Source organism: Mycteria americana, chromosome 3, assembly GCF_035582795.1.
Source record: "Mycteria americana isolate JAX WOST 10 ecotype Jacksonville Zoo and Gardens chromosome 3, USCA_MyAme_1.0, whole genome shotgun sequence".
Classification (NCBI taxonomy): Eukaryota; Metazoa; Chordata; class Aves; order Ciconiiformes; family Ciconiidae; genus Mycteria; species Mycteria americana.
Window position 1 is genome coordinate 94,482,875 of NC_134367.1, and position 25,015 is coordinate 94,507,889.

General features: G+C 59.5%; 2 protein-coding genes across 2 annotated transcripts; both read right to left on the reverse strand.

Moving 5' to 3' along the window:
* Positions 1-1,853: 1,853 nt before the first annotated feature.
* SLC35B2 (solute carrier family 35 member B2) lies at positions 1,854-6,311 on the reverse strand. The gene is made up of 4 exons (XM_075496182.1): positions 6,284-6,311; positions 5,759-5,952; positions 5,308-5,468; positions 1,854-4,010 (listed from the first exon to the last, which is right to left on the reverse strand). The coding sequence occupies exons 2-4, from the start codon at positions 5,913-5,915 to the stop codon at positions 3,072-3,074; spliced, it is 1,257 nt and encodes a 418-aa protein (XP_075352297.1). The 5' UTR covers positions 5,916-5,952; positions 6,284-6,311; the 3' UTR covers positions 1,854-3,071.
* A 4,417-nt stretch (positions 6,312-10,728) lies between these two features.
* On the reverse strand, positions 10,729-24,049 carry NFKBIE (NFKB inhibitor epsilon). Its single transcript, XM_075496185.1, has 6 exons — positions 23,564-24,049; positions 12,934-13,036; positions 12,162-12,393; positions 11,903-11,991; positions 11,555-11,803; positions 10,729-11,234 (listed from the first exon to the last, which is right to left on the reverse strand). The coding sequence occupies exons 1-6, from the start codon at positions 23,911-23,913 to the stop codon at positions 11,169-11,171; spliced, it is 1,089 nt and encodes a 362-aa protein (XP_075352300.1). The 5' UTR covers positions 23,914-24,049; the 3' UTR covers positions 10,729-11,168.
* Positions 24,050-25,015: the final 966 nt, after the last annotated feature.

Sequence of the window (25,015 nt, forward strand, 5' to 3'; positions counted from 1 at the left end):
TGACCTGCTGTGCAGGTGGGGTCATCTCCAGTGGGCTGTAGTTGTCCACCCAGAGCACTGCGTGCCCCATAGCCTGGGAACAAACCTTTCCAATCTGCATGTGTCAGCTGGGCAAGCTGTGCTAGGACCTGGGCCTGCACTGCTGCTGGCTGGTCTGATCTGAGTGTCCCCGGGGGTGGGAGCTGTGGCTCAGGACTGTACTTGAGCTGCCTCCCTTCAGCTCTTAGGCCAAACTGCTCATGCTCTGTGCTCTAAACTCCACCTTTCTTCCTACCTCCAGCCTGTCCTTTCTGGGCTTCTGCAGCCCTGGGGGGTTTGGCAGTATCTGGCTACCCTCTGGCTTTTGCCTGTGTCCCAGATGACAGAGAAGCCTGGGGCATCACCTCTGATTCATCTGCCCCTTGCACTGAGCTGACACCCCATGAGTGGGGCTTGTCACCCTTGGCCACAGCGGCCTCTGGGGTTTGGCAGGGGAAAGTGACACCAACATCAAGTTCTGTTGCCGGCTGCTTGTCAGCAGCCACAGGCACAAAATGGAGCGGGCTTTAGCCAGTATCCATCTTCAACAGGGAGGGAGGAGGCAGAGCCTGCTGGAGTCCCTCATTGCACACCAAGGCACCTGTGCTGCAAGTGTGACAGCTGTTTGGGTGCAGGCTGCTAGGGCAGTGCTGGAGCTGAGCTAGCGAATGCCTTCAAGGGTGGTTTTCTTTCCCTGAGATAGGAGAAAAAAAATTGTTTAAAAGTAAGATTTCTCTCTGGAGAGGAAAGTTTTGCCAAATAACAAATCAGTAAAGTCAATTCTTCTTTTTAACTTAGAATGTTTTGGGAATTTTTTTTCCCACTAATATTTTCTTTAAATCTACATTTAAATTAGAAAAGGGATCCCATTCCTAACCTGGCAGACAACCTTTTTTTTTTAATAAAAAAAAATCTATTCCATTTTCAGTCTGTCAGCAGATGGTGGGGGCAGACATTTGGGGGAATTTGTAGAGGAAAGATGAACATCTGTGAAGGCTGCACAGGCACTTTCAAGAGCTCAGAGCTAGGAAAGCAGCACTGGTAAAACTGCTGGAGAGCCAAGTGCTTTGAAGCCTGGGCTGTGCTCAGCACCAGCTCTGTTATCCCTGCAGGCTCAGCTAACTCAACACTGAAAAGCAGCTCCTGTCCCTAGTCCCGTTCTCTTGTCTCTCCTGTAGCTGCTCCTGAGTCTCCCCTTTCTTGAGCTCTGTTAGTCCAAGGTCCTGTCTCTGACCCCAGACCTTGCCATGACCAGATTGCCTAGGCCTACAGACAAGGTTTTTCACCAGGCCTCCCATCTGTAGTGGGATGTACCATCCACTCCCCAAGCCTCCCCTGGCTCTTGTGTGGGGCCTGTGGAGCTGGTGTTGGTGCAGATGCACCCCATAAAGGATGGGGTCTTCCAGGGCCTTGCTACAGCACTGGTAGCCCTGGTTGGCAGGTGCTCAGCAGGTCTCTGCACCATCTTTAGCTATGCAGGCTGCAGCTACACCCACTGGGGCTGCCCAAACTGCACCACACAGGGAACCCAGAAGCCAAACCAGAATCAGGCTAACAGCTCCTCCACCTGCCCACCAGCATAAGCAGAGGTCCAAACCCAGCTATGCTCCCCTGTCATGTGTGCAAGGATCTTGTTCTCAGCTGCTGTCAGGGTCCAACCCTGGCTGATACCTGCCTGGGTGAAGGCAGAGGTTTCCTATGTTTGGAAAGGAAAGACAGGGCTTTGCTGCCCCACAGAGACCAGGGACGGACACAGGAAGGGTTGGGAACTCTCCCCTCCTTCCAGGTAAAAAGAAAAAAACCAAACCAATAAAAATGAACATTTACCCCCAGGGCACTATATGCAGCATATTTTTAATTTAATAAAATAAAAAGAGAAAAAAAAATTGCCTTTCAAAAGTACCAAAACCTGCTGGCTTGACAGTCAGGTTGTGTTGAGGAGAAAAGGGTTAACCAGTAAAACCCAGGCTCCCGGGGAAGAGCAGCTTCCACTGCTCTGTCACTCCCTCCCCTGCTTCCTGTAGAGCAGGAACAAGGCACTGCAAGTGGGCTCTGCCCCATCTCGCAGCCCTCCAGGCACTGTGGGGCTCTGGCCAGGCCCCAGGAAAGCCAGGGCCAATGCCTCCAGTTGGCAGGAAGAAGAGGGGCTATTTGTGCTTCTCTGAATGGCAACTACAAAGCCCAGAAACTGTGGCACTAAGACACCCCAAGGCGATACTGGGGCTTCTGGGAAGTACAGCCTTTGGCCTGTGGCAGCAGTGGATGTAACCAAAAAGCAACCTAGAACAGCTCAGCAAGCCTTGGGAACCATACCGGCCAGCCTCAGTCTCTGCATAAAAATCAGCCTGGGCCAAGGGGAGCAAAGAAAAGTGTCTCAGAGCAGGGGCAAGGAACTGATAAAACCAAACTGGGAGGTACTGGCTTTCACTGCAGCGTGCCCTCCCACAGCAGATCCCAGGCCTGTGGTAGGATAGGCTGGGAGTCCTTCCCTTAGCTGTGCCTGTCCTACCTAGAGCACCTCCTGGGAGGGGGGCTGAGAGCTCCCCTGCCCTTGGGACAGGCTCAGCTTGGGATTTGCCTCACATGGAGGCATTTCAAAAAAGAAAGCTAGTGTTTTGCTTGCCCTTTCCTCCTGCTGAGCTCTGTAGTAGTGACAGAAATGGAGGAGCATTAGCCAGAGGCAAGACTGTGCCAGGGAAACTAGCTCCCTTGTTCATCAGTGACTTTGGAGAGAAGCCACAAGACAGAAGTCGGGCAGGAGTACCAACAGCTCCGTGCTGGTTTTCCCCCAGGATGCGAGCCCCAGGCCCATGCCTTGGCTGGTAGTCTTTGACCCATTAAGGCAAACGGAAAGGTTTGGAGCTGTGGCAGCACGGAGCATTCCCTGGGCTTGTTTCAGGCCCTTCCCCAGGAAAAGAAGGTGGAAAAGTGAGTCACTGGTCCAGCCTATCCATACCCCACCCTGCTCCTCAGCGGGTTCTGAGAAATCAAGCAAATGCCCCTGAGTGGGGGCAGGACAGCAGGCATGGCTTAAATGCCATGGCCCCAGCTCCTTAGACCTTTTGTACAGGGGTCTCGCCTGGCGGGATCTTCTTACTGCGCTTCTTCATGCGGCTGCGGGCGTAGACGCGGAGGAAGAGGGCCATGAAGACAACGGCTACGCCCAGCCCACCCACGACAGTGACAGTGTGCCCATAGATGAGGCAGGAGAGGAGGATGGCAAAGGCCTGGCGGAGTGTCATGATGATGGTGAAGACGGCTGCCCCAAACTGGTTGATGGTGTAGAAGATGAAGAGCTGGCCGCAGGCAGAGCACACCGAGAGCAGCACAGCATGAGCCGTGAACTCCGAGTGGCGGGCCATGAAGCGTAACGACTCCAGCAAGGCACCCTGCTCCAAGAGCGAGCCCACCGTGAAAAGGCAGGAGAAGACGTTGACGCCAAACATCATTTGCACGGGAGACATCTTGTAGGTGAAGAGGGCGTCCTGCCAGTTGGAGGTGAAGCTGTCGAAGATTATGTAGCCAGCCAGGAGGACTATGCCTGAGAAAGTGGTGACAGTGGACACGTGCCTGTTGGGAGCACTGGAGAGCAGGAACATGCTGACCCCCACAGAGATGAGGGCAGCAGTCAGGTACTCCCAGTACTCATAACTCTTGCGTGACACCAGTTTGCCCATCATCATCACTGGGATCACTTTGGAGGCCTTGGCCAGCACTTGGGTGGGGAAGCTGATGTATTTGAGTGCCTCATACTGGCACCAGCTGCTGAGGATGTTGGAGAGGGAGGCAAAGGAGTATTTGTACATGGGAGCCCCGTGGCGTGGCTGCTTGGTCAGGGCGCAGTACAGTCCAGCCACCGTGAAGGCCAGGATGCGGTTCATGAACACTAGGAACTGGGAATCCTTGAACTTCTCACCAGGGTCTGTTTCGGTGGCACCGTACGTTCTCGTCATCACACGCTCCTGGAGGACGCCCCACGTGAGGTAGGAGGCCTGCGAAGCAGGAGGAACACAGGGAGAGTCAAGACCTGGAATGGCAGCTGCAAGCAACCATGGGAAGAACAGACCCCAAGAGATCCTTGCTTGCCCCAGCATTGCCTCATCCTCTGCACAGCAATGCTTCCCTGAGACACTAGGAGATGGGGCCACCGCCAACTTCACCCATCTGAGGGAACCTGCTGTCCCATGTGGTTACAACCAGGAACATCCTGTCCCAAACAGAACCTGCTCAGTTTACAGCCTCTTCAAGGGGAGAGAAGCCCGCAAAGCAAACCTGCTGGCGTACAGCATGTTATGTTTTAAGCTGCCTGTTGAACCAGACGGACAGGATCAGGGAACGTTACCAATGCACAGCTGTGGTTTTGGTGCCAGCTCCCTGCAGCAGGTCCTGGCAGTTCTCCCAGTGGCCCCTGCACTGGTTTTCACTTCCAGCTCCCTAGGCCTGGTTTTTCCATCCAAATCAATTCTAGTTTCAAACCCAGCAGATGAAATTGTCCTCCAGGGATGATCACTGTTCTGGCTGTCAAACTCCACTACTTCTGCAGCCCTGGTGCCACAGTACCAAGCCCCTCACAGAAGTAACACAGACTTCCTCTCACTACACATCCCCTCCCAAGAAACTGAGGCACAGAGAGATGAAAGGACTTGCTGGTGATCCGCAGCAAGTCTGAATGGGCTGGGATAATAGGCCAGAGAGTGGGTGCCTTCTGCTGGCTGTGGGATGTGTGGGTTTTTCTATCACAATGCCCACATTTCTATTTTTAATCCTCATAGACCCAAAAAGCTGCCCTTCCTAATGACGCTCAGGCTGTGGCTAAGAATTAGGGAAACTACGATTAAAAAATCCTCTTTATCTGTAGCTGAATTCAGTATTTCTCTCCAGTATTCGGATCCAATCAATCAAGGCAGGATGCATCAGCCCCAGAAGGTGACCCAGAGGAGAGCCTGAGGCTCAAACTATCTGCTGCTCTGACATGAGGGCCAGAACAAAAACAGTCCTAACAATCTGCTGAATCACAGAATTTTCCCTATCTGTGGCTGCAGAGGACTGCAATCAGACAGACAAGAGGTCCCAACCCGGATGACACCAGCTAAATGGACCTCCACAGCCCTTGGAAGTGACACAGCAGCCCTGGTGGACTATCCTGGTTGATCTCCCAGCCTCCAGCCCTGCCCCAATCAAGAACAGCGATGCATCCTTGGTCTTCAAGGAACTGACGGACACAAACCTGCTGCCCACCTCCTGCTTCCTAGAGTGGGATGGACACACACACGTGCACAGGGCCCCTACCTGTAGACCAGCAGTGCAGAAGAGCAGCTTGAAGACCTGTCGGGCTGTAGAGGATTCTGTGGGCTCTGCTCGGGGGGGCAGGGAGCCATCCTCCTGGTGTACAGACTTCAGCTCAGAGCCAAACACACATGATTTGATGACAGGGAAGCAAATGCCTCGGCCTGAAGGGGGTAAAAGAACACAGAGAAAGAATTAACCACAGCCTGGGCACCACAAGCTGCACCATCTTGAGAGGTGAAGCCTCCCTCCTTACTAGCCTCCGCATCTGCTGGCGCAGGGGCCTCAGAGAAATTTCTTTCAGGGTAGCACCTAGACAGCTCTGGGATGGAGCTCTGCGAGCAGCTCACTCCTGGTCTGGGAAAGCAGGTCAGGGAAACGACCTGTCAGTGCTGAATGGGGTGCGGAGAGCTCATAGGGAGGCAGTATGTGGAAGGGAAGCTCCTGCCCTTACCTGTCTCCAGGTAATTCCTTCTCTTGAAGTACTGGATGAGGAGGAATCCTGGCACCACGATACTTGCATAGCCAGCAGCATTAACAAAGAAACGGAAAAGCCAGAAGTCCCCCCACGAGTCCTGCAAGGCAGGGGCGATCTCTTCACCAGTAGCCATGGTAGGGAGGGAAGCCAGCACGAGGGGAAGGCAAAATCTGCAGAGAGACGAAGAGGCAGGCAGTGGGCAACCGGCATGGCCAGCTCCACTCCGCATGCCTGTGCCACCCAGCCTGCTCCCCACCGGCAGGCAGCACCCAGATCCTACAACAGCAATGATGGCAGCATGTGGAGTAGGAAAAGCCCTCTGGAATTCAAGAGCACATGCAAGACATTTATGTTTGCTTCTGTTAAGGGTATTTGCTCTGGCTTGGAACACGTGGACTTAGAAACTTGGCTTTCCAGGATTGGAGAGAATGTTTGAACACTGTAACCATTCGGTTTTGACAACGCCCTTACTGCAAATGCAAGGAGCACCTCACACCTCACCTTTTTAGGATGAACTTCAGCACAGCTCCTGGGTGGAAAAAGAAAAGGTCATTGAATGGAAAAAGTGACTCCTACCTAGCAGCTCATGTTTCAAGCCTGTGGCCAGAGTGGCCTTCCTCTGAGAACAAACGGTTCAGAGCTTCCCCCTCCGGCTGCACAACCTGAGTGGAGAGCTGGGGAGGGCTCAGGCTGCCAGCCTTCCCCACCTCCCCATGCAGCCCTGGAAGGGAGCATGCCAAGGCATTCCCCACAGCTCAGAGGAAATTACCAGGGCTCACCCGCTTGGCAAGACACAGCCAGAGAGCAAGGCTGGGAAGGAACTTTCCTACCAGCTGGCTGGTTGGGATTTTACCAGGACTATCCAGTAAGGTATAGCTGATATTCTTCAGCTGTAGCCCTAAGGTAGTGACCTAGCCAGCTTTAAAACAGCTTTAATACTCCCTGAAGGAGTTCTTCCCTCCCCTGTCCCTTCCCTCACAGAGGCAAACCTGTGATATTCAGGGGCCACGCAAAGAACAAGAGCACCGGGTACACAACAGAATGAGCAAGCTGGCAAGGACTTCCTACACCCAAGGCCACCTGCATCCTCCCCTCACACAGCAAGCTGTGGATTCCTGCATCAGGATAGGTGGTTTCCTTGGTCCATGCTCCATCCCTGCCTCACTCTCTCCGGTAGAAAAAGCCTCCTGATTGCCTTGGGGGCCAGGTGAGGGTGCTGTGGAGCTGGCTGCATAAACATGCACCAGAAGCAGCTCTGGGCTCCTGTGACAGAAAGGGCCAGAGATGTTAATCCCCCCTTCCCCAAAAACAACTGAGTCATAGGAATTTAGGCCCTGTGCGGTGTACCTGGCCTCACCATGCTATAGCTGTGACCTCTAGTAGCCCTCACATGAAACTTGGAGACTTACAAACGTAGAGCTTTAAAGGCAAGAAAGTCCCCTGCCATTTCATGAACAACAAGCCCTCCCCACCAACCTCTTGTCCCCTTGGGAAAGGCCTCGGGGGCTTTTCTGTCCTCAGTTGCTTGTGGCCAGCACCCCGGAGTCCAACAACCTGACCTAAGCAGAGGCTGTGTTTCACCCTGAAATCTCCCTTCTGTGACTTAAAGGACCCAGAAATTCCCAGCCCAGGGAGAACTGCAAACAGCTGGGGGTGGGTTTCTGTGCCTGCTTCCTATTACCCCCCCACTCTCCCCCATAGAAAGGGCAGTTTGACACCTCCACCCGTCCTCTCTCCTGCCGCAGGGGCATCATTGCAAGCTGTAGGGGTCCTGCAGGATGCAAGAACAGGACTGGGTGCAGGCACCTGGGGCTGAAGTTGCCCACATGCAGCCTGTATTAAGTAACTCTGGTTGATCGCAGCAGCCCTCTTGCCAGGGAGAGGGTGCAGAAATGCCATTTGCTTTTGCAGAAGTCAGATATAAACGGCAGGGTCGGTTGCTACACTCAAGGGCCACGTCTCCCTTCAACTTCACAGAGACCAAAAGCCAGCCGGTTCCGTTCAGCGTGACTGCGCCTGCTGTTACCCTTGCTGGCCCCCTCAGCACCGCCACGGGCGGAGAACCAGCTCTGCTCTCCCACAACGACCATGAAGAGGAGGCTATGGAGGGACAATGGCTCTCTCTATGCCTGCGCTAGCAATTCCCAGGCCCCGAGAGCTGACTCAGTGCAGCAGGCCCTGCCCTCCCCACCGAGGCTTGGAAGGAACAGGGACGCTAGTGTTACAGGTAGGAAGGGGGGGCCGCGCAGGGCAAGCAGGTGGCACGCTGAGGCATGAAAGGAGCCTTAGTCTGGGGCCTGCAGAACAGCCAGGGAGCCGAGACAACAAACTCGGCTACTGTTCCCCTCGGCACAGGAGGGGCAGCCCTCAAACGCACTGCTCCAGAGCTGGGCTGGGCCACAGCCCACTGCCTCTGATGCAAAATTTGGGTCCTGGGCCAGAGGTCTGAAAAAAAATTCCTGCCTGCAGCCCTGCTAGTCTCAAGCGCATCTCTAGCACCTCGACGGGCTGAGCTCAAATGCAAGCCTAGAGCTTAGAAGCCCATGGCCACCGACTTACAGCTGCCCCTGCCCCGCAGCCGGCTCAAAGCCGGGTCGCAGGGACAGCCTGTGACTGTCCCCCCAGGGCCAACCGCCGCCTCTGCCCAGGGGCTGCTAGCAGGGGCAACCGGCCTCCCGGATCTCCCCCGGCCGGCCGCAGGGGCACCCTCTGCGCCCCCCGCCGCGGCCAGGGCCTGGCGGGCCCGGGGGGTCCCCAGGCAGGGGAGAGGCGTGCGGGCAGCCCGCTTCCCGCTCGAGGGCTTTTCTGCCCCGAGGCTCCGGGCGCCAGCGGCCTCTGCCCAAGGACCGGCGCCGCGGGCCCAGGCACGGGGAAGGGCAGCGCCCGGCCGGGTGCGGGGCGAGCGGGACGCCCCCCCGCCCGGCGGCCACGTCCGCAGAGAGCGGGCCGGCAGCGCGGCGGCGGCCCCTCGCCCAGCCCTGCCGAGCGGGGCGGCTGCCGCCCGCGGCCCCACCCGCCCACCGCGGCCCCGCTACCTACCTGCGGCCCGGCCCGGCCCCGGCCCCGGCCGACTCCCCTCGGTTCCGCTCCCGGCGGCGGCGGCACCGGCACCTTCGCCCGGCCGGCGCGCGGCGGCGCCCCACAGCGCCCCCTGCCGCTCCGGAGGGGCCGCGGCTGAGGGGCGGCCGCCGTGCCCGCGCCCGGCCCCGGAGCGCTGCGGCCGCACGGGCGGCTCGGCGGCGGGAGGAGGGGAGCGGGCCGGGAAGGGGCCGGTATCGCTTCCCCCGCGCGCCGGAGCGGAAAATACTGAGTCAGGGAGGGGAAGTCACCGGCCCGAGGAGGCGACGGTTCCAGGCCCAGCACCAGAAGAGGCTTCCAGGCCTGAGAGCCAGGCCCGGCCCCCGCCGCCCCCACCGCCTCGGCCCCGGACACGCTAAACCCGCGCTCGTCGCTCAGCTCCGGCCAAGCCTGACCCAGGGAAAAACACGCTTGCGGTGCAGAAGCCCGTGACATTCATCCCTCCGTCCCAGGCTTCCCACCGTCCCTGCCCCGGGGCCCAGGGCCGCCGCCGCCGAGCCCCCCGCCCTCCCCCGGGCACACACCGCAGCCGCTCCCCGCGGCGGGCGCTGCCCGGGGGCCGTGGGGCAGGGTGGGACCTTCGCCCCACGCTCCCCCAGCCCAGCAGCCCTGCACCCCCATCCCGGCCCCAGGCGAGGCTGCAGGGCCGGCTGCAGCCACCAGGTGGCCACCCAGCAATACGTTACAAGATACTCATTTGAAAAAAAAAAAAAAATTAAGAAAAAGATAGTGCGGATCACTTGCTTCTGCCTTTTTCCTCCCCTTCCCACCCAGCGGCAGCCCTGGTCCCCCCACGCCGCTCCGCCCTGCAGCGCTCGTCGCTCCCGCTCTGGGCCACCCGGGAGTGCCACGCGTCCCCGGTGAAGGTGGCACCGGAGCAGCCCCAGGGGCACCTGCTCCTGGCAGGCGCTGGCCAAGGCCCATGAGCAGCCTACGGCTTGTTTGCAGCAGGGCTGAGGCCCTGCCAGAAGGCGAGAGGCAAAGATTCAGAAGAAACGGAGCAATCCAGCCCAGGGCTGCTGAAGAGACCAGGCAAGCTCCACAGAGGCCTGGGGGGAGCCTGGCTGCTTTCCTGGCAGCGTTCCCTCGCTATCTGTCTTTCCAAGAAGGGAGGAGGAAGACAACGGCTCACTCCAGAGCATCTTGGGTGATTGCGCCATCTGGGATTTGCCCCAAACAATAGCAGCTGCTCCCAGGCAGCAAGTGGGGAATTTCCCCGGCTGAGGTGGGGTCAGGCGCCCTTCGTGTCTCCATTCCCACAGCACCTTCTGTTGCTGGTTCCCTAATGCGTTGCACGTGCTCCTCTGGCTTGGCGAGGGGGCAGGGAAGGGTGGTGAGCTGAACAACAGAAGGGATATGGAGATAACCCTGCCACCTCCTCTGCTTTCAGCCTGGGGGAATCTAAAACCCAGGGAAGACCCATGCCTTAAGTTTTTTAACACCCTCCCAAGCCAGGAGATGGGGCAGGATCTTTCTGTCCTCTCTGCAGAAGAGGAAACTGCAGCACAGTAAGGCAGCGAGACGTCAGGCACGATAGCAGAAGCAGGGATGCATGACCTGGTCTTCTGGCACCTCCTATGCTCTGTCTTCAGCCCCAGTGCCAGACACTCAGCAGGATGGCATGGGAATGGAGCGCCAGGCTGGGATCCCCCTGCCTGGGCTTTGAGCACTGGAAAGGCTCTGCAAGCGGGGAAACCCCGCGCTCCTGCTCGCCTTCTGCCGTGCGAGGAAGGGAGCAGGACCCGAGGGAGCAGGCGGGCTGGGGAAGCCTCGGCAGCCCTCACGTGCCCGGGCGCCCGGGGTAATGCTCAGCCTCCCCATGCTGCGGGGGAGTGGGGTGGGTTAGATCACATGAGACCTCAGGCGCCCCCGGCAAAACCAAATGTTTATTAGAGTGTGTGTTAACTTTCCTCACCCCACACTTATTGTGATGGTGTTTGCGGGTGCCAGAGGATGCTCCATCCACTGTACAGCGTGAAAAGGAGTCCGCTCCTGCTCCTTACCCTGCTCCTGGGTAAGCTGGAGACCCCCACAAGTCAGACCCATGGCAGGGAGGGGAAATTCAGTCCTGCTGCAGGGCACAAATAGTAAAAAAACCTCCCCCGTGTAGTGTTCATAGTGCCACCTTCTTCCATCCGAGAAGGCAGCCTTGAGGATAACAAAACTTTTCCAATGGGGGGAGGGGGGGATAATGTCTCCCAAAGTGCCTCTGCTCCCACTGAACTGCAGGCAGGCAAGGTCTCAGCGGGCAGCAGGGCAACAGCGCAGAGTGAGGAGGCAGCCTGATCGGCCAAAGGAGTCCAGCCGCTCATTCAGAGCACACAACAGGCTTCCCTGAGATCTTCAGGTCATCGAAGGGCAGCAAGGCGAGGAGCTGCAAAGGCCAAGGGTGCAGAGGTGTAAGCATCTAGGGTCGTGTCTCCACCAGGGCTGGGGTAGGGGCCCAGAACTGTCTCCCCAGCCCTTGCAGCCTCCCACCTCCCCGGGGAAGTGCCAAGAAATCCTGGCTGGGCTTTCCCTAGGGCTCGAGGCAACAGGCAGTCACCCCATGCAACCCCACAGCCAACGCCTGCACCCTATAGGGGAGGACGGGCACGGCTAGAAACTCCTCCTAGGAGCTCCCCCCAAATCATCTGACTCCTGCACCCCCCAACACGCTTGCAGAGCCACAGGCATCTCCCCACACAGACTCACGTCATCGTTGCCGTCAGCCAGGTCCTGGGCTGTCTCATTCTCCATGTTTCTCAGCAGGGTGTCAGCCCCCGAGTGTGAGAGGATGGCGGCGATGGCAGCATCCTTGCGGCCCACAGCCAGGTGGAGCGGGGTGCACCCGTTGTACATCTGGGCGTCCACGTACGCCCCGTTGCGCAGCAGGAACTGGACAGCCCTGCGGTTGTGGCACTCCACGGCCAGGTGCAATGGGGTCTTCCCGCTCGTGCCCTCCTGCAACCCGCAGACCACAAGGGCGTGGGTCCAGGGTCCCCTCAGATGGGCCCCGCAGTGCCCAGCCTTACCCAAACATCGCACCATGCCCAGCCTTACCCGAACATCGATGTTGGCACCGCTCTCCAGCAGCAGAGACATCATCGGGATGTTCCCCTTCAAGGTGCTGATGTGCAAACAGGCCAAGCCTGGGATGGGGAGGCAGGAGACAGAGCCAGTCAGCCCGGACCACCCCGAGGCACGCCAACGCCAGCCCCGCGCCCGCTCTGCTGTGCTCCCAGATCCCCTGCATACACAACGCACGGTCTCTGCCCCAACCCAGCCACCGTCTCCGCACCGGGCTACCCCCAGGTCTCACCTTGCCAGTTCTGGAGCTGCAGGTCCCGGTGGTGCCCGTGGGGCTGGGCCGTGCCCTCCGTCGGGGCTGTGCCCTGCAGCAGCTGCTGGGCACACCACGGGAGCTGCTGCTCGCAGGCCAGGTGCAGCGGAGTGTTTCCATTGCGGTCCTGCAGCCAGGGGTTGACTCCCTTGTGGATCAGCGCCTGGATCACGCTGGGCTGCTCCAGGTACACGGCGAGGTGGAGCGGGGTCTAGAGAGGAGGTGGGGACAGAAATTAGGAAAGCGGGGGATGCCCCGCGGGACACCAAGCGTGATGAGCCACATCAGCCTACAGGAGCCAGCCTGGTGGCACGGGCAGGCTGCCACGCAGAAGCCTGTCCCTGTCCTGGGGTTAAGCGTGGCCGACACCAGGGGGTGCAGATGGCTTGTTGCCCCCCTGCATCTCAGCTCAAGGATCACCCGTGGGGGCAGATACCACTCTCCCAGGTTATCTACCCTGCCACATTCAAGCCATGCCTGCTCCACCCTCCGGGGATGTCTGCAACATCCTGGGGCCTCGTAAAGGACCCCGTCACCCTGCAGTGCTGGGAGCTGTCACACCTCTCTCTCAGGGTTTCCCACACCCTTCTTCCCCTCCCTGAAAAGGGGCTGCTCACATGGGATCTTCACCACGTTCTGGAGTAAGCAGCTGGAGGGTCCTGGGGAAAGGGCAGGTGGATTGGGCATCTACCCAGGGAGCAGCCTGCAGCACCTGCCTTCCTCCCATCTTCTGCCTATCACATCTGCATACCTGGAAAAGATCATTTTGGATCTCCAGCACCTCCCTGGGCAGCTGAGTGATGCAGCAGAGTGCCACAGCTGGGATGCAGTGGATAATGGCCAGGTGAACCAACCTACAGAGGGGATAAAGGGAATGGGGGAGGGGAAAAGAAAAAAGAAAAATGAGTCCTGAGAGCCATGCTCAGGAGCAGAGATCCTCCACTGCTGCATGGAGGAATAACCTCCCTGCCTCCCCCAGTCCCCTTCCCTTCCCACCAGCTCGGAGCTCCTCCATCCTGCCCTCTCCCTGGGGAAGCTCAGCAGCAGGGCAAGGCAGGAACACGGCCTGAGGCTCCCCAGGGCAGTCCTTCACCCCGATCCCCACAGGGAATGGATCCTCCTGCCCCCGCAAAGCACCGCAGGGTCCTCCCTCAGACCTCACAGCACACGTGGGGCTCGGACCCGGCACTGCCCATAGCCAGGCCTCCAGCTGTGGCAGGTCCAAAGAGCCCGGGATGCGTTTCACAGAGCCCAGGGGCCAGGTTTGGCGGCTGCGGAGGGAGGTCTGGGCTCTGGCAGCTGCCTGGGGAATTCCAGTTCCCCGCTGCCAGCTGCGCACCGCACTTCTGCTTTTCCCTCTGCTAAGGCAGGCAGCCAAAGCTGGGCAGGAGGCCAGTGCTGGTCCAAGATCACCTGCATGGCACAGTCCCCATGCCACCCGATCTGCTGGCCCACACCGATTTCCTCTTCTCTCCCCCACATCCTTCCCTTTTGGCACTGCTGCGGCAGGGCTGGCACGCAGCCCGCCGGCACACAGGGACACCGGAGGTGTGGCTGTCGGAGCTCGGTGGCCAGCAGGGAGCCCACATCCTCAGGACCGTGGCCCCCACGGCCATGGGGTGGCCGGGCAGACCGGAGTCCCCCAGCCCAAGGAGAGGTTTTATTTCCAGCTGAGTCTGATGCCGGCCCCCAGCGCAGTCAGAACAGAAGTGAGAGCGTGACGGAGGCAGAGCCGAGAGGGAATTTCCAGTCCCCTCCACCGACCTGCCGCACTCCTGGGCCCCGCTGTGCAGAGGGACCAGCCCCCTGCCGCAGGGCAGCCCCCCAGGCCAGGCAGCCCCCAGGCCAGCCCCGGCCATGGCGGGCAGCAGCGAGGAGCGGGCAGCAGCTCCCGCTCTGCAGAGCATGGCAGGCGTGAGCTGAGCCTCCTGCTACCTCCTCCCCGCCTGCGCTGGGGCCCCTGAGTGGCTTTTTTTTATCTCCGGCAGGGATCAGCTCCGAACCAAGGGCCAGGCCCTGAGCGGGCTCCTGCCACCCACGCTGCTTGGTGGAGGCGGGCAGGGACGAGGCATGGAGGGCGAGAGCTGTGCCAGCCCCAGAAAGACAACCTGCTCGCCCGACAGCCCAGCTTCGGGATGCCACCTGCCATGTGGGGGATGCACAGCATCCCTCCGCGGGCAGGAAGGCAAGACCTGGCCCTAAAGCGTTGCAGCAAAGAAGCGGGGCCGGGGCTGACTTCTTGCCAGCTGCAGGGGGGACATGGGTGCGCTGAGGAGCCCAGAGGCCAGTCCCCAAAATGTCCTTTATCCACCTCCTGCCAAGCGCTGCCTGAGGGTCGAGCCAGCACCCGGGACGCCGGGCACCCTCAGCCGAACACCATTTTTGGAGGCAAAAGAAGGCCGGTTCTTCTTTGCCCTGCCGCCAGGGGAGAGGCTGACAGGAGAGGCCGCATCCCTGGGGAAGCCCCGGGTCACGCTGCGGCAGGGAATTCCCCGCGGGAAGGAGAAGGCCACCCACATCTGCCTCCGCACCGCCATGGGGTGCCCCCCGCAGCCATGGGGTGCCCCCCGCCGCCGGCGCTCCCTGGGGCAGGGGAGGGGGCTGCCAGCCGGGCCGAGCGGCCCCATGGGCAGGGTCCGGCTGCCCTCAGTGGACCATGGGGCAGGGGCACAGCCAGGGGCCCAGGCCAGGCTAGCTGGGGGCAGGAGCGAGGGGCAGAGCTGGGGGACCAGCTGCAAGAATACCCCTCCTCTTGGCAGGCTCTCGCTGGCCGCAGCCCGGGTGTGATCCCGGCAGGGAGATTCCCTGCTGGGTTTTGCATGGGGCCCCCGGTCCCCGCGGCGGCACCTGCGCCGAGGTGTCCTTTGCCCGCTTGCAGGGACAGCCCCTGCTTCTCCAAACCCGCTCCCAGGCGCCACGTGCGGGAGGAGGCCACGGATCTGCCTTTTTCAGGTATGGCAGAGATAAGACTGCTCAGAACGGGGACTTTCCAAGGCAATTCAGCTTGAACTTTAAACCTGTGCTGCTTTCACTTTCCAGAGCCATGCTGGGCTCCCGGGTGAGAGAGCAGCGCCCGGGGTCATGCCCCCCTGCAGCCAGCCCCCGCACCCCCAGGAATCCCCGCCAGCCCCTCTGCCACGACGTGCCATCACGTGGGGACAAGTGAGGCAGTCACCCAGGGGAGGTGGAAACCCCGGGCAGCCCTCCACCGCCACCAGCACCTTGCTCTTCCTGGCTTGGGTGGCTCTGCAGCTCAACGAGGCGGTGGAGCCATCCGGGGCTCAGCTGATGCCGAGCAAGTTTGGGCATCTATGCCACGGAGGTGATGGGGGTGACCATCCCCACCCGGCCAGAGGTCAGGCTTTCACCTTGAAGCTGGGACGTGCCTGCTTTGATGGATTGCTTTCCTCCCCTCCCTCTTCCTTCTCTACCCGGGCGCAGTCTCCTCCTGTGCTTTCATTTCTGCATTCGTTCCCCCCTTTCCTCATTGCCAGCCCTCAACTTCCTGAAACGGCTGCGAGAGCCGTGAGCTTGGGGAATCTTGGCGAGGCCACCGGGCTGGGATGAGCCCACCGAGAGCACGTGTGCACCGAGGCACCCTACGCCACGGGCAGCGATGCCAACCAGGAATCGGGATTGTCTCCTGCTAACCCGGGAAACCTCCTACGCCCAGGAGACCTGAGGCGCAGGCATCATGCCAATCTCCACTTTCTTGCGGCCGAGGTTACGAGCACACCTCTCTCTCTGCCACGGCAGCGGCGCGGTCCAGCCGCTGACGGGCTGCTGCATGCTGGCACGCAGCGCTCACAGCTGAGCCCCAGAGCCAGGGTGCAGCGATGGAGATACCCGCTCGCTGCCAGACAGCCCTCCTCACCCAGCCACGGCCCCGTGCCTTTGCCAGAACAAGCCCTCCACCCCGCCACACTTGGACCCTTGCCCTTCCCTCAGCCGCCTGCACGCCTCTCCTCTGCCTTCCCCCGCTTCCCTGCTCCCTCCCTCCCTCCCTCCCTCCCCGGGCTCCTGCCTGCAGCACTCCTGCCTGCAGCCATGGGACTTTTGGAAAGCGCAACAGGGAGTTTTGGAAAGGGCAGGAGGAGGAGCTGTGGACAGGGGAAACGTGGCCAGCCAAGTAGGACAGACTGCTGGGCTCGTTCACAGCTTCTCCGCTTGCTCACCAGCTCCATCCTGGCACAAGGGGCCTCATTAGTGCTCTGGATCGCAAAGGTCCCACGGGCACAGGGCATCCCTGGCACAAGGTCATCTACGTATCACCAGAGAGACAACGATCCTGGAGCAGAGGGGTCAGGGCCGCCCCTGGGGATGTCCACGGGTCGGAATACGCAGCACTGCCGTGCCCAAGGTGGTCCTAGTTTAGGCACAGAAGAACACCCATTTCCACAGTGCTGTCCATCTCCCAGGCTTCCGAGCGCCTGGTAGGAAAAGTGTCCATGTCTGAGGATGCCTGCGACTGGAGGCAAGGAGTAAGGGTAAGGGTGACACCCAGCTCTGACACACAAGCAGAACTGATGAAGTCCCACCATTCTCCGGCTATCCTCTTCCCTCCCTCTAGAAAAGGGGCTGACCATGCAGATCGCCCCATCTGTGGAGCAAGACACCTTGTCCTCAAAGCAGCCTCTCCCTTCACCATCTCACCCCAGAAGCATCTAGGACAAGGGATCCAGCATTCAGTAGAATTTGCTTTGACGAATTTTTCTCCCTCTCTAGATAAGGTTCCTGTCTGTAGCAGGAACAGTTAGCTCCTGGATCCTTATTTTGGCTGAGCAGAGCAGTAGGAAATCATGCAAACAATTTGCACAAGAGAAACTTGTTCAGGGGAGGAAATGGCCCCAGCAGCAATAGAGGAGAGCGAGGGAGGAGGAAAACAGTAGGGGAATTCCACGCTTACCCTGCTCTCCTGTTCCAGCCCTGTAACCTGCACTGCTAACCGCTTCCTCAGCCATCAGCAGGAACCTCTGCCAGCAGGCTCAGCAAGCACAGCTCCATCCTGCCCTGCAGCCCTCTGCCAGCCCAGCCCAGCTCCCTTCCTCCCTGCATACCAATGTGATGCTGCCCGGCTCCATAAAACTGTGCCAGCTGCCCTCTGGCAGCTCCAGGGGAGCAGCAGATCCCAGCGGGCTGTAGGCTCATCCCCATGTCCTCTGCTCCTGCCCTGGGTCTCCTGCTCTGCCGGTTTCTTCTCCCCTTCCCTGGGCTTTGCCATTGGGTTCAGCCCCCCTGATCTCCAGCCTGGGCAGCTGCTGCTGCCCAGCTTGCTGCTCCTGGGACCAAAGGAAGAGGTGGGAAGCGATGGGCGAGCAGCGGAGACAGCCTCCGCCTTTCCTGTGGTGCTCTGCAGAGGGCCTGGTCCGGGTGCTGGTGGATGAGGAGGGGGAGGTGGGGAGGTGAAGGTGCCCCCGTTCCCCCACGTACTGTGCCCCTGGCCTTACATCGTCCAGGCTCTGCACCCTCACGTTTGAGCATTTTGCTCTGTTTCTGAGCAGGTGGTGGGTCCTGGATTGCAGAAACACTAAACATCAGATGCACGTGGACCGCCCCCTGCAAAACAAGGGGTCTGTCCTGCACTACCATCGCTGCAGGGATGAGGCAAGCCAGAAAGCAGGTCAGCCCATCCCAGGCAGATGGAGCTGGTTTCACAGACATGGGCCGAGAAGCGAGATGAATGATTGCAATAAAAGCAGCAAACATCCCGAAAGGTGCACTGGCCATGGCAACTCCATTTCAAATGGAGCAAATTCCCATTCTTGCTCATCAGGAGGAAAACATGCTCTACAGTTTCTGTACACACAAAGATATCTTTAGGTCAGAACAGCCTCTTGCAAGAGGACAGTGCCTGGACTTTGCCAGAGCTGGTCCAACACACCCTAACAATCATTTACAGCCCCGCACACATATCCTCGCTGCCTCAGGATTTTCTTTTAATGAGGCACCAGCCGTGGGTTTAGGATGTCTCAGGGCTTCAGCCCTGCATTTGCCCTAGTCAGAGGGACTTCCCATCTCTGGGATGCAGAGAGCATCCCACGCAGCTCACTGAGAGGCACCCAGTAACCACTCTCACAGCTCAGACCCCACGGCCTCTCTTCCTACACAGTCACGTGTAGGAAGACTCCTCGTTTATCCACATTGTATTAAAAAACCCCCGAACCAACAAAAATCAAAACTTTCTTTGTTAATTTAGCTGAGCTCAACCCTTTTCCAGCAGCGGCCAAGCCTGCCTGCAGAGTGCAAGGACCTGAAGCCCTCCCCACCTCGACTGATCTGTTACAGCCAGGCATCAGGCTTCTGCATCCCAGGACATGGAAATTTCCAGCCATTCTTTCCCTTCCTCTGTGCTGAAGTTCCCTGTGCCTCTCCTCAGCTCCAAGGCAAACCTATGCAGGCGGAAAGTCTGAAGAAATTTCCTCCAGGCCAGGCTGAAGTCATCCGAACAGGGAAAAAAAAAAAATCTCTTCTTGCCTGCACAACCTCAGAGGGCTGCCAGGACTTACCCCCCTTTCGCCAAGGCTGTACGTGTGTGACCCCTGAGGCAGCCAGCAACTTCTGGGGCATCCTAAAGGAGCCTGTGCAGAGCTGCCTGCCCTCGCCTGGAGGGGCATCAAGCCCTCCCCTGCTCACCAAACTCCTGAGCACGCACAGAGGAAGAGCTGAGAGTCCAGGCACAAGGAGGTGGACACAGCAGGTTCCCTTCTCCCTCCGGCCAGCCCCATGTTAGGACTCGTTTTCTTCTCTGCCCCACCACAGCGGTGTGCTAAGGAGCAACCTAGCACATGGACTTAAACTCCCCTGGCAATCGGGCAAGGAGGTTTCCAAAGCCTCTCTGGAAAAACCAAGAGCATCCTTGCTTCCCATTAACTATGGTCATCCTGCTGCTGGGCAGCCAGCAACAGCCCAGCCCAGCCCAGCCGAGCAGGCGGACTCCCAGCCTGACCAGCAACCAGGTGTGCTCTCTGCATCGGACTTTAATCCTTCTCCTAAAACTGTGTCTCTCCAGTCCTCTGCTTCTTTCTTCTTCTTTCACAGTGGTTTTCCTTTGCTGTCACACGCCGAGCGTTCCCCCAGGCACGCACGCTGGGATCCAGGGGTACGGGGGTTCAGCAACACCCTGTTCAGCAGGGCAAGCGCCAAGCAAGCAGCCACACCGGAGCAGGCAGCCTGAATGGGGACAACCTCTGTTCCCCTGCACGGGGAAGATCTCTAGCACAGGGCTACAGGAGATGGGAGGGTTACGACTGGCACACGCCGGTGAATGGTTAGAAGTGGCTCTTGGCCCCCCGAGATGAGCCTTCACGCTCAATGCCTACCCACGCAGGCAAGGGCTCAGCAGGGAAGGCCCCTTCGCTACCGTCACGCGGAGGAGAGCTCAGAACATCAGCTCCCGTGGGGCCCCAGTTTTACTCAATTAACTGTTCCCGAGCCCTTGTTAAGGCATCTCAGCCCACAAGTCACTGGCACGTGATTTCTTATCAGCAGACGGGGCAGCACTTGTCTCTGGTGGAAGGAGGAAGTCAGGCTTCCTCTGCTCCCCTCCCTCCCCGAAACATGCACCCAACCAAAACCGCTGGGTCCCATTTTCCATCTGAAGGAGGCTGAGATCTCTCTCCCACAATTGAGCTGCGGACCCCTGCCTTCACCCCCGCAGCCGAGCCACGCTGGTTTGCATACAGAGCCCTGTGCAGAAGACGGCCACCCTCCTGCGGAGGTACAGCCAGAGAGCCCAGAGCAAGCCTGCACGTGCTCTACCCAGCTGCCCAAGGGGCCCATCACCGTGGCATCAGCTACCGACGGCATAAACTGGTGTGTGGCCCAAAGACCAGCACGGGCAGAAAGGCAAACATGTTTTTAAGTTTAAGACAGAATATATAGTCCTAGAGAGAGGAAGCTCAGCCTAATTTCCCACGCTGACAAATCAACTGCCTCTCCAGAGCTGGCAGCGGCTGCCATAAGCCCAAGCAAATGGAGATTTTCCCTTGTGCTGGAATGCAACAGGCGATGCCGTCACACCCCATCCCACCTCAAAGGAGCTGGTCCCACACCCACCCCTTTCCCAGGACACTGGACTCATGCGTCTGCCTGGCAATGCCAGAAAGGAGGGGGTTTCCTTGGTGAATCCTAACAAAGGTTGAGCTTGTCCGGAGGCTGGGCCATGGTGATAAAGCTGCCTGCAGCCTGCTCAGAGCTAGCCATGCCTGCAGCTGGAAAGCCCCTCTCTTCACTTGCACGCAGAGCAGTCCCATCGGGACTCAGTTCAGCAGAAAAGGAGCTGGTTTATGTGGAAAAGACGGATGCTTGGAGGAGACTGCTTGAGCGCACAGGGCTTGTCCTCTACCCGGTCGCGGAACAGGGCAGTGATACGTATCACTGCCCTAAGTGCACCCAGCATCTTCTGCCTGTCACCCTGTTCCTCATCCTTGACCTCTCCTGCCACGCCAGCTCGGCCGCTCTCTCTCGGGGACTGATGTGCCGGTGCCCAATTACTGCAGCTCTGACTTCTCAGAGGCAGAGGGACCGCCAGTGGCACTGGGGGGTGGGAGGGCTGACACGTGGGCAAATGATTCTTGGAAGATGGCACCCACACGTTTCACTGGCCATCACACCCAAATCTCCCCTGTTGGCCAACTTCCTTCCTCTAGAAGCGGGACCCTTTCTAATTTTGAGCACAGAAAGAGCCAGTTTTAGCCCCATTGCTTCACCCTGCCCGGGTTAACGCTCCTCTCCCACAGAGGCGGGCAGGAAGGTATCCAAGGAAGATCCTGCTGACGCTCCAACCACCCAAGCACATGCTCCTCGCCTCTGCCTCCACCTCGTACACTTCCCCCACAAGCGGCAGGCTGACAAACACAGCCCCCTCGCAGGCACACCTCGAGGTGGTGCGGGTGGGCGAGCCCGGGGGAGCTATGGACAGCCAAGACTTCTGCCAGACGGACAGCCAAGACTTTTGCCAGCTCCCTCTGTGTGAGCCCAGTGCTCCCCTCCGCTCAGTTACCAGCCAGGACATCTGGGGAAACAGGAACTACTCGGCCAAAACCCCTGAAGTTTTTGTATTTTCAGAATTACAATTACAGGAAAGTGTTGTTGCCCAAGTCTTCTGAAATATAATGGTAGTATGATTTTAATTGTTGGCCTGGAGCTGTTTTGTGGCAGACATTCAAGCAAGGCACACAAGGAAATGTGCTGCGAATGGAGATGAAAAGTCGATGGGTTTGTCTGGCTGGATGAAAGGGATGCAGCCTGTGGCCATATGATCCCTTTTCTTTGGGGACCTTCTGTCACCGGATGGGCAATTGGCTCCATAGACTTTAGCATTAGTATCAGCCCGACTTGACTTGTTTTTGCATACAAAACCGGTGGCAGTTCAATGAGTCGCTGGGCGCTCGCAGTCCCCATTTGCATCGACCAAGTAGTGGATGTTCAGCATTTCTAAATATAAATGCCGCCTACCTCTCCCGCAAGGTCAGGAGGAGAGACAGGAATAGCAGAGGCAGAAATCCACAGCCTCGCCGCTCTAACCACAAGAATAGGTTTTTTTTCCCCAGCAATGGGAGCAGATCCCAGGAAAGCCGGCTCCTGCGCGGACATGGCCAGCCCGGAGCTGTACGAGCTGCAGCACCGTCAGACCTCTCGCTCCCTCCCTCGCTCTTTACAGATTTCCTGTTCTGAACTGCACCGTGAGTGAGAGAAAACAGAAGAGCAGCTGCAACCGTTTGGAGCGCTCTCCTGCCTACAGTAACCAAGGCACCACCGATTAATGTTTCCCTAGTTAATGAGATGCTTGCATTAGGCTCTGGCCAAGCAAGTCTGACAAGCAAAGGGCTCAGCCACCTTACAAGACAGCCCCAAGCAGCAAAAGCATCTCCAAGCAGCACTGTCTACCAGACTCACTAAAGAAGAGCAAGCGGGGAGCCCTGGGCACACGGCAACGGACTAGCCCAGGGGGCTTTTCTGAGGCGTTACTTCTGCAGCTCTGCTTAAAAGACCCCTGGCTCTCTCCGTGGGCACCTTGGCTCTAGCATTACAGCTGGGAAAGGTGGCGAAGCTCCTCCATGCCGAGGAGCCCCAGAGCCAGCCTGCAGATATAGGACAGGACTAGAAAGCACTATCCAGGCACCCAGCTGGCGAGCACGGAAGGCTGGGTTTAGTCTAACCTTGCTTGCCGCTAGACTTCCAGCCAGTCCTCGGAGCAGGTCCCACAGTGAGCGTTAATGAAGTAATTAGCAGATGCACAGGCTCCTTCCTAACCGGGAAGTAAACACTCGGGCTGGCTCCCTGCTCATCTTCAGCCTCAGAACTAGATATGCTCTGCCAGGCAAGGACAGAAGCTCCTCGCTGCTCCTGCTGCTGAAGACATTTGCTTGCTTGTCTCAGTGCCTCTTAGTTTCTCTTCCTCTTGCACCATTACTCAGTATCAAACTCCAGCCTGGGTTTGGGGCAAAGCTTTGCCCTTCTCAGCTGCGAGCACGCTTCGCTCATGCTCCATGTGTGCACTCATGATGAAAACCTTCCGTTGAGGGAATGTACGACAGGAAAGAGCTGTGATTAGCCGAAGGCAGTTACCAGAAGCCAAACCAAATACCTCCAGCGTGATGCCTCTGCCCTTTAGAGGGCATTACGGATGTGGGAAGCCCCCCCTCATTAAGAGAAACACTCATCCCCGTCACAGAGGCTCAGGAGGGCAGCCCCATAGCAGGGCGTGCGTCACAACCGTGCTGAAGGCTGCGGTTGTGCAGGCGGGTTGGCAAAGCACGGCGATTTCCACCTGAGAACAGATAGTTCTTGGGTTTCTCGGCTGAGCGGTATCTGTGCCCTAACACAGCCATCTCAAGGTCTTGCCCTGCATAGCCAATCTCGTTTCGGGTCTTGCTTACGCACCATCTCACGCAGCCAAGCCTTCCCCATTGGGGAGGAAACGTCGTGTTCTCTGGGGAAGAGACAGCGGGGGGGCTTGATTTGCTCCCACACCACCTTCTAGTTGCTAGCAGCCCCACAGCAAGTGGAAGTCGGCTTCCTCCGGCGGGTCCGTTCTGTGCCACGTTGCCTGGGGTGCCTCTCCCTGCTCAGTCTGCTGGACCTGGCTCAGACGCCCCACTGCTCGCCCACCCAGACCCACGCCAGGGTGCCAAGCATCCGTGTGCAGCGCAAGGCGGGAGGCTCGCAGGACAGGGCCTCGGGGAGTCCTTCCCAGCCCGGCTGAACGGGCGCTCCTCGGGAGAGGGCTGGGGACCACTGCAGATAAAGCCCGGCTTATCTCTAGGCACCGGCTCCACGCGGCCGGCCGGCTGCGAGGGGCCAAGCCCGGGGCTCGGGGGGCCCGGCGCTCGCAAGCCGCCCCCGGGGAAGGCGGGAGGGCAGGGGCCGCGGTCACTCACGTGTCTCCGTCCTCCGAAACGTAGGTGAGCGCCTCCAGCTGCTGCCGGCTGAGCCCCTCGGGCGGCGGCGGCGGCTCCTCGGCGCGGCGGGCGGCCGGCGGCCCGGGCAGAGGCTCGGGAAGGGCGCCGGAGCCGTAGCTGGAGTCGAGCCGCTCCTCGGCGGCGGCGGCGGCGGCCTCGGCGAGGCTCTCGGCGGCGGCGGCGGTCTCGGGGGGGATCTCGGCGGCGGCGGGGGTCTCCCTCCCGCCCGGCAGCGAGCGCAGCGACTCGATGCCCGAGTCGCACTGCCCGTCCTCGCCCTCCCAGCCCGCCGCCTCCTTGCGGCACTCGCCGCCCGCCGCCCGCGACATCGCTCAGCGCCCGCCGCCCGCCCGCCTCGGCCCCGACCCCGACCCCGGCACCGGCCCCGGCCCCGGCGCCGGGGGGCTCATGGCCGGAAAGCCAGCGAGCGGCGGCCGGCGCGGAGGCTAAGGCGCCGCGGCTCCTCCTCCTCCTCCTCCTGCCCCTGCCCGCACTGACTCAGCCGCGCCCGGCCCCGCCTGCCCGGGATTCCCCCCGCGGCCGCCCCGCCGCGCTGCCCCGGCACCCCCCTGCACCCCCTAAACGGGGGGCTGCCTCTCCCCGCCCGCTTCGCCCGGGGGCGGCGCAGGAGCAGCAGGAGGGAGAAAACCCACCCGTGGGCGCGGCACGCGTGGGCGAGGGCCGGCAGCCTGGGGCGCGCTGCGGAGGTGGCCGCGCTGGGCTTCCCTACGCCGGGCAGCGCCCGCCGGTGCGTCCCGGACCTGCCTCCTCCCCTGCCCTGTTTGTCTGGGTTCTTTAAATAGCAGGCAGGTTTGCCAGGGGTGGGAGAGGGAGCTTGCCAGCCCAGGCGGTGCGTGGGTGAGGATGCTGTTGCGTGCGCAGGTGCTCACTGAAGCCGCAGGCTCTGTGGGAAACGGTATGGTGGATGTCACTTACTGGTAGCAGAGATAGGTGCGAAGGAGACGTTTGCTTTTCCCGTGTGCATGGTTTAACCCGTTTCACCCACTGAGACACCTTCTTGTCTGTCCTGCCTGGACAGGCAAAGGGAAAGGCCAGGCGGTCACTACAGTTAGAGGTACAAGTCACTTGGTCTAGCCGCTTCCCGCCGCCGTTTTGTGTTGCAGATAGAAAGCCCAAAGCCCAGAGTAGCTGCCGGGGCTCACACAGGAGCAGCCAGGACACAGAGATCAAAGCTGAAAATAGAAGCTCAAACGAAGGCCCAGCTCTCTGCCTGTGAATGATTGACCAGGCTGCGTTTCAGTGCTCTCCTTCCAACATCAAAACCATCCGGTTGTGTTCATCATGGATCTGCATAGACTAGACTTCATCTAGTTGCTTTCCAGTGTCCCAAGCAGTGAGCTTTCCACAGAAGACAACCTAGATAGCTCTGAACGCAGGTGACACTTTAAAATCAGTTTCACTTGTTGCTTT

What these genes read in the sequence shown, in the direction of transcription:
- SLC35B2 (XM_075496182.1), bottom strand. Translation starts at nt 5,915, where the DNA reads ATGGCTACTGGTGAAGAGATCGCCCCTGCCTTGCAGGACTCGTGGGGG. An exon ending in AAGGAATTACCTGGAGACAG is followed by an intron (nt 5,469 to 5,758) that starts GTAAGGGCAGGA and finishes TACCCCCTTCAG; the next exon opens with GCCGAGGCATTTGCTTCCCT. An exon ending in TCTGCACTGCTGGTCTACAG is followed by an intron (nt 4,011 to 5,307) that starts GTAGGGGCCCTG and finishes CCTGCTTCGCAG; the next exon opens with GCCTCCTACCTCACGTGGGG.
- NFKBIE (XM_075496185.1), bottom strand. Translation starts at nt 23,913, where the DNA reads ATGTCGCGGGCGGCGGGCGGCGAGTGCCGCAAGGAGGCGGCGGGCTGG. An exon ending in GTTTCGGAGGACGGAGACAC is followed by an intron (nt 13,037 to 23,563) that starts GTGAGTGACCGC and finishes TCCCCTCTGTAG; the next exon opens with GTTGGTTCACCTGGCCATTA. An exon ending in GCAGCTCCAGAACTGGCAAG is followed by an intron (nt 11,992 to 12,161) that starts GTGAGACCTGGG and finishes TCCCCATCCCAG; the next exon opens with GCTTGGCCTGTTTGCACATC.